Source organism: Vombatus ursinus, unplaced genomic scaffold, assembly GCF_900497805.2.
Source record: "Vombatus ursinus unplaced genomic scaffold, bare-nosed wombat genome assembly UNPS02000582.1, whole genome shotgun sequence".
NCBI lineage: Eukaryota > Metazoa > Chordata > Mammalia > Diprotodontia > Vombatidae > Vombatus > Vombatus ursinus.
Window position 1 is genome coordinate 38305928 of NW_020940360.1, and position 6530 is coordinate 38312457.

General features: G+C 42.1%; 1 protein-coding gene across 1 annotated transcript in view; it reads right to left on the bottom strand.

The window, feature by feature from the left end:
• The window catches only part of SLC22A16 (solute carrier family 22 member 16), a 64867-nt gene extending 63453 nt beyond the window's left edge, over nt 1-1414 (bottom strand). The window contains exon 1 of the mRNA XM_027856290.1: nt 1349-1414. Within this exon, the coding sequence (XP_027712091.1) occupies nt 1349-1401 (53 nt within the window). The 5' untranslated portion in view covers nt 1402-1414. The remainder of the gene's footprint in view (nt 1-1348) is intronic.
• Nucleotides 1415-6530: the final 5116 nt, after the last annotated feature.

The window sequence follows — 6530 nt, forward strand, 5'->3', positions numbered from 1 at the left end:
CACCTACTTTAAAACTGAAGGTAAGGGGTGTCTAAGTGGCATAGCCAATAGAGCACCAGCCCTGGAGTCAGGAGGACCTGAGTTCAAGTCCAGTCTCAGGCACTTGACACTTCATAGCTGTGTGACCCTGGGCAAGTCATTTGACCTCGACTGCCTCACCAAACAAAAAAAAAAAAAGGAGGTATTTTGCCTTCATTTCAGTCAGTCATTCCTTCATTCAATAACTTAAACTTATTGAAACCCCACTACAGGAAAAGCAGCAGTGTGGAAAATAAAAAGTGAAGACCAAGAGGTGTACCCCTCACAGTCAAAAAGTCATTCATTCAACAAATACTTACTGAGTCCCTACTGAGGACAAGGCATTGTGAGAGACTCTAGAAGTCCAGAGAGTTAGCAAGGCTTTGGAAATGCAGCATTTGTTAAGAAAAGTGAAAGAGAAGACAGCATCAACTGTCTTAGATGTTGGAGGAAGGACCTGAGCTAGGCACAGAAGGGCAGAAAGCCACACCTGTTACACATCTTCTCTGAGCTAGGGACTTCAAAAAAGTTATACTGTCAAGGCCTAACCAAACGTTTTGCTTTCCTGGAACTCATCCTGGATCTGAGAATTAGGGGGGAGAGGCATTCTTTCCCTGCCCCAACATCTGTAAGCTTTTTCCAGCGCCTCCCTTTCCTCCAGTCCTACACCAAGAACATGAGTCAAGTGAGGACAACACACGGCTAGAGCCTTGGAAGGGAATCTGGGGTGATGACTCTCCAGGAGAGGTAAAACTGTTCCCAGCCAAAGTCTGCAGCAGCAAATCTAATTGGGTACCAAAAGTCCCTGCACGCACAGACCCAAACACACCACGCACTATCAGGGGCAAAGAAAGGGAAAACTTCCTATACCCCCGACCCATTTTTTTCTCTTTTTCTGTTGAAGGAAAGAACGGAGGAGAATAAGGAAGGAAGAAGGGGAAAAGAAGGGAAGTAGGATGGGGAACAAAGGAAGGGAGGTTAGAAGAAGTGGGAAGGGAAGATGGGGAGGAAAGAAGGGGAAGGAAGGGTAGAGGAAGAGAAAAAGAAAGGAAGGAGAGAAGTTGGGGAGGAGAACAGGAAGAAAGGAGGGAAGGTGACTGGAAGAGGGGAAGGAAAGGAGAGAAAAGGGGGGGAGGAAGAGGAAGGGAGAGCGAGAGGAAGCGGGGGAGGGGAAGAAGGTAAAAGCCAAGAAAGGGCAGGTTCCTCTCTTCTTCTCTTTTCTCTCCCTCTTTCCCAGGAGAGGAAAGAAGTTAGAGGAAAAGGAGAGGGGGCTACTTCAGAGAAGAAGATTTTGGTGCCAAGCTAGGAACTACCGCACCGACCCCTGTACCTGCCAAAGTGTCCGACTTGGTCAAAGATTAGCTCGAAGTTGTGGGAACTCATGTTGCCTGGTTGCCTGCTCCAAGGGAGTGAGTGCCCCAAAGCCGAGCAGCTTGGAGTGCACTCGTCGGCCCGCCTTCCCTCCTTATCCCGCCCAGCCCAGCCTAGGGCGTTGCCCTCAGAGACCACCCCCAAACCTTCGTCCCAGCTCCGAATATAAGCCCTTGGGCATGCAGACATAATGACAGACTGGCACCCCAGTCTGCTCGGGCTCTACATACCCTTCCCCCTCTCCCTAGTGCCTAAGCCCTTGATCTGAGTGTCTGGCTCTTCCCTTCAGAAGCTCTGCGGCCAGCTGCGTGACTCTGTGTGTGTGTGTGTGTGTGTGTGTGTGTGTGTGTGTGTGTCTGTGTCTGTGTGTGTGTCTGTGTGTGTGTGTGTCTGTGTGTCTGTGTTGTGAAACAGGCATGACTTTATCATCCTGTTGCACCTGGAAAGCCAGAGTTGGGCAAGCTGGCTTGGGGCGAAGGTTCATCCCTCTAGTATTTCTGGCTGCTACCCCTGCCTACCCAACTGTCCTTTGTTTTCCTCTTGCCTTGTGTTGCCTATTTTCTGTGTCCTCCCTACTGTCCTCTCCAGTGCCTATCTCCCTCAGTTGTACCCTTGTGCACCCTCCCCTATCCCACCATGTTGGTGGCAGCTAGATGGTACAATTAATATAGTGCTGGACGAAGAGCATGACCTGAGTTCAAATTCATGCTGGGGCAAGTCACTTAACCTCTCCCAGCATTAGTATCCTCATCAATAAAACATGAATACTAGATGGCAGAGTAAGAAGTAAGTCATTCTCACCCTCCCTCAGTGACCTCTGAAAGCCCAGAAAATATCGCCCCAGGAAAAACTCTGGAACAGCTGAACCAGCAGTACGATGTAGTGCAGCAGTCTTGTAGCCCAGGAAGCTTGGGGGATTAGTGGGAAAGGCCCGTCTCACTCTGGGGGATGGGGAGATCCTAAGCCTGAGGATGGTGGAGCAGGCAAGCACCAACAGCAGGACCCCCAAGTGCCTCAGTACCGGCAAGGGAACCTGTAAATACCAGCTTGGAAAACCACCACTTGAGACAGTGTTCTCCAGCAGCCAAATCTGCCAGTGCCTCAGCAAAACTCTGGGAAGCACAACTCCAAGAGGTAAAACTCCAGGCTGATAGACATCCTCAAGCAGGGAAACATCCCTGTACAAGGCCCAGGTAAGCAGGAGCCACAGAAAGGAGCCCAAGGCCTATGTCAGCAGGAATCAAAGAAAGGAACCCAAGACCTAGATCAGCAGGAGCCAAAGAAAGAAGCACATGGCCTGGGTGAACAGGCATCCTCCAGGGGCCAGACTCCTCACCCCTCCCCCTAGAGCTCCAGTGATGCGGATCCCAGCCTAACACCAGGTAAGCTGCCAGAACCCTACAGCCTCCAACTGCCAGCATCTGAGGCCCCAGCACACAAAACCAGTGACCAGGCCCCGGGCTCCCAGCACAAGAAGCTTGGGTCAGTGCCCCCTGCTCTCCAGCAGAAGAGCTCAATTTTTTTAAAAGTCAAGAAATAAGCAAACGCTATGAGCAAAAAGAGATGGACAATGACCATAGATTCTTATTATGGGGATGGGGAAGATGAAGGCAGAAATTCAGAAGAGGACAACATTGTCAATATACCCACATCTGAAACCCCAAAAGGGAATATGAACTAGTCTCATATCCAAAAAGCCTTCTTGGAAGAGGTCAAAAAGGATTTTAAAAGTCAGATAAGAGAGGTAGAAGAAAAATTGGGGAAAGAAATGTGAGGTGTGCAAAAGAGAGGCAACAGCTTGGAAAAAAGAAGGACAAAAATTAACTGTAGAAAACAAGTCCCTAAACAAATACAACTGGCCAACTGGAAAAAAATACACTGAAGAAAACAACTCCTTAAAAAGCAGAATTGGCCAAAGGGACAAGGAGGCACAAAAACTCACTGAGGAGAACTCCTTAAAAAGTAAAATGGGCCAAATGGAAAAGGAGGCACAAAATCTAATAGAAGAAAATAATTCGTTAAAAATTAGAATTGCCAGGGCAGTTAGGTGGTACAATGGATAGAGAACCTGCCCTGGAGTCAGGAGGACCTGAGTTCAATATTGGCCTCAGACACTTGACACTTATTAGCTGTGTGACTCTGGGCAAGTCACTGAACCCTATTGCCTGGCCAAAAACAAAACAAAACAAAAAATAAATAAAAATAAAAATTAGAATTGGGCAAGTAGAAGCTAATGACTCTATGACAGAGAGAGAATCAGTCAAACAGAAACAAAAGAATGAAAAAAATAGAAGAAAATGTAAAATAACTCATTGGTAAAACAACTGACATGGAAAATAGATCCAGGAGAGACAATTTAAAAATTATTGGTCTATCTGAAAACCATGATGAAAAAAGAGCCTGAACAATATCTTTCAGGAAATCATCAAGGAAAACTGCCCTGAGGTCCTAGAACCAGAGGGTCAAATAGTCATCAAAAGAATCCACTGATCACCTCCTGAAAGAGATACCAAATTGAAAATGCCGAGCAATATTGTAGGCAAATTCCAAAATTATCAGATCAAAGAGAAAATATTGCAAGCAGCCATAAAGCAATAATTTAAACATCATGGAACCACAGTCAGGATTGCACAGGACCTTATAGCTACTACATTAAAAGATCAGAGGCCATGGAATACAATATTCTGTAAGGCAAAGGAGCTTGGATTACAACCAAGGATCAACTACTCAGCGAAATTGAGCATAATCTTTAAGGGGAGGTGATGGATATTCAACAAAGTAGGAGACTGCCAAAACTTCCTGATGAAAAGACCAGAGCTCAACAGAAAATTTGATCTTCAAATACAAGACTCAAGAGAGGCATAAAAAGGTGAACAGGACACAAAAAAACATGTTATTAATAAAGGCAAACTGTTTACATTCCTACAAGGGAAGATGATTTGTAACTCTTGAGAACTGTGTTGTTATTACACCATTTAAAAAGGGTATACATAGACAGAGAGTGTGAGTATAAATTGACTTTGATGTAATGATAAAACAAATCTAATTAAGTGGATTAAGTGGATCTAATTAAGGGATTGTACTGGGAGAAAAGGAAAGGAAGAGGCAGACAAGGGTAAATTACATCACATGAAAAGGCACAAAAACCTATGACAGTTGAGGGAAAGAAGGGAGGGAGATGAGCATTGTTCGAACCTAATTCTCATCAGATTTGGCTCAAGGAAGGAATAACATAATCAATTAGGTATAGAAATCTAACTTACCCCATAGGAAGTGGGAGGGGAAAGGGAAAAGAAAAGGAGGGGGTGAATAGAAGAGAAGGAAGAAGTAATAAGGGTAAAGGTGAAGAAAAGGAAGGGTGGACTGAGGGAGGCAAAACACTAGTGAGGAGGGAAAGGGAGAAAGGAGAAAGAAAAGCATAAACAGGGGGAAAATAGAATGGAGAGGAAGACATAGATAGTGATCATAACTGTGAACATGAATGGGATGAGCTCTCCCATAAAACAGAAGCTGATAGCAGAGTGGACTAAAACCATAATCCTACTATATGTTTTTTACAAGAAACACATCTGAAGCAGAGGGATACACACAGAGTAAATGTAAAGGGCTGGAGCAGAATATACTATGCTTCAGCTGAAGTAAAAAAAAAAAAAAAAGCAAGGGTAGCAATCCTGATCTCAGACAAAGGAAAAGTAAAAACAGATCTAATTAAAAGGGATAAGGAAGGAAACTACAACCTGCTAAAAGGATCCATAGACAATGAAGTAATATCATTACTGAACATATATGCATCAAGTGGTATAGCATCCAAATTCCTAAAAGAGAAGTTAAAGGAGTTACAGGAAGAAATAGATAACAAAACTGTACTAGTGGGGGGCCTCAACCTCCTCCTCTCAGAACTAGATAAATCCAACCATAAAATAAACAAGAAAGAAGTTAAGGAGATGAATAGAATTTTAGAAAGTTAGATATGATTGACATCTGGAGAAAATGGAATGGGGATAGAAAAGAAAATACCTTTTTCTTGGTGGTACATGGTACCTACACAAAAACTGACCATGTCCTAGGGCATAAAAACCTCACAATCCAATGCAGAAAGGCAGAAATACTAAATACATCCTTTTCAGATCATGATGCAATAAAAATTACATGTAATAAAGGGCCATGGAAAGATAAACTAAAAATTAATTGGAAGCTAAATAATCTAATCCTAAAAAATGAGTGGGTCAAAAAACAAATCATAGAAACAATCAATAACTTCATCGAAGAGAATGACAATAATGAGACAATATACCAAAACTTATAGGATGCAGTGAAAGCAGTTCTTAGGGGAAAATGCTTACATGAATAAAATAGAGAAAGAAGAGATTAATGAATTTGGCATGCAACTAAAAAAGCTAGAAAAAGAATAAATTAAAAATCCCCAATTAAATACCAAATTAGAAATTCTGAAAACCAAAAGAGAGATTAATAAAATTGAAATTAGGAAAACTATTGAACTAATAAATAAAACTAAGAGCTGGTTTTATGAAAAAAAACAATAAAATAGATAAGCCTTTCATTAATTTGATTTAAAAAAAGAAAGAAGAAAACCAAATTGCCAGCATAAAAAATGAAAAGGGTGAATTCACCACCAGTGAAGAGGAAATTAAAACAATAATTAGGAGCTATTTTCTCCAATTGTATGCTAATAAATTTGACAATCTTAGTGAAATGGAAGATTATTTACAAAAATATAAATTGCCCAGATTAACAGAAGAGGAAATAAAATACTTAACCCCATTTCAGAAAAGGAAATTGAATAAGCCATCAATGAACTCCCTAAGAAAAAAGTCTCCAGGGCCAGATGGATTTCCAAGTGAATTCAATCAAACATTTAAATAATGACTAATTCTAATACTATATAAAACTATTTGGGAAAATAGGTGAAGGAGTCCTACCAAATTCTTTTTATGATACAAATATGGTGCTGATAGCTAAACTGGGAAGAGCCAAAACAGAGAAAGAAAGTTATAGCCATATTTCTTTTTGTTTGTTTGTTTGCTTTTTTGTTTTTGCTAGGCAAGGGGGTTAAGTGACTTGCCCAGGGTCACACAGCTAGTAAGTGTCAAGTATCTGAGGCCAGATTTGAATTTAGGTCC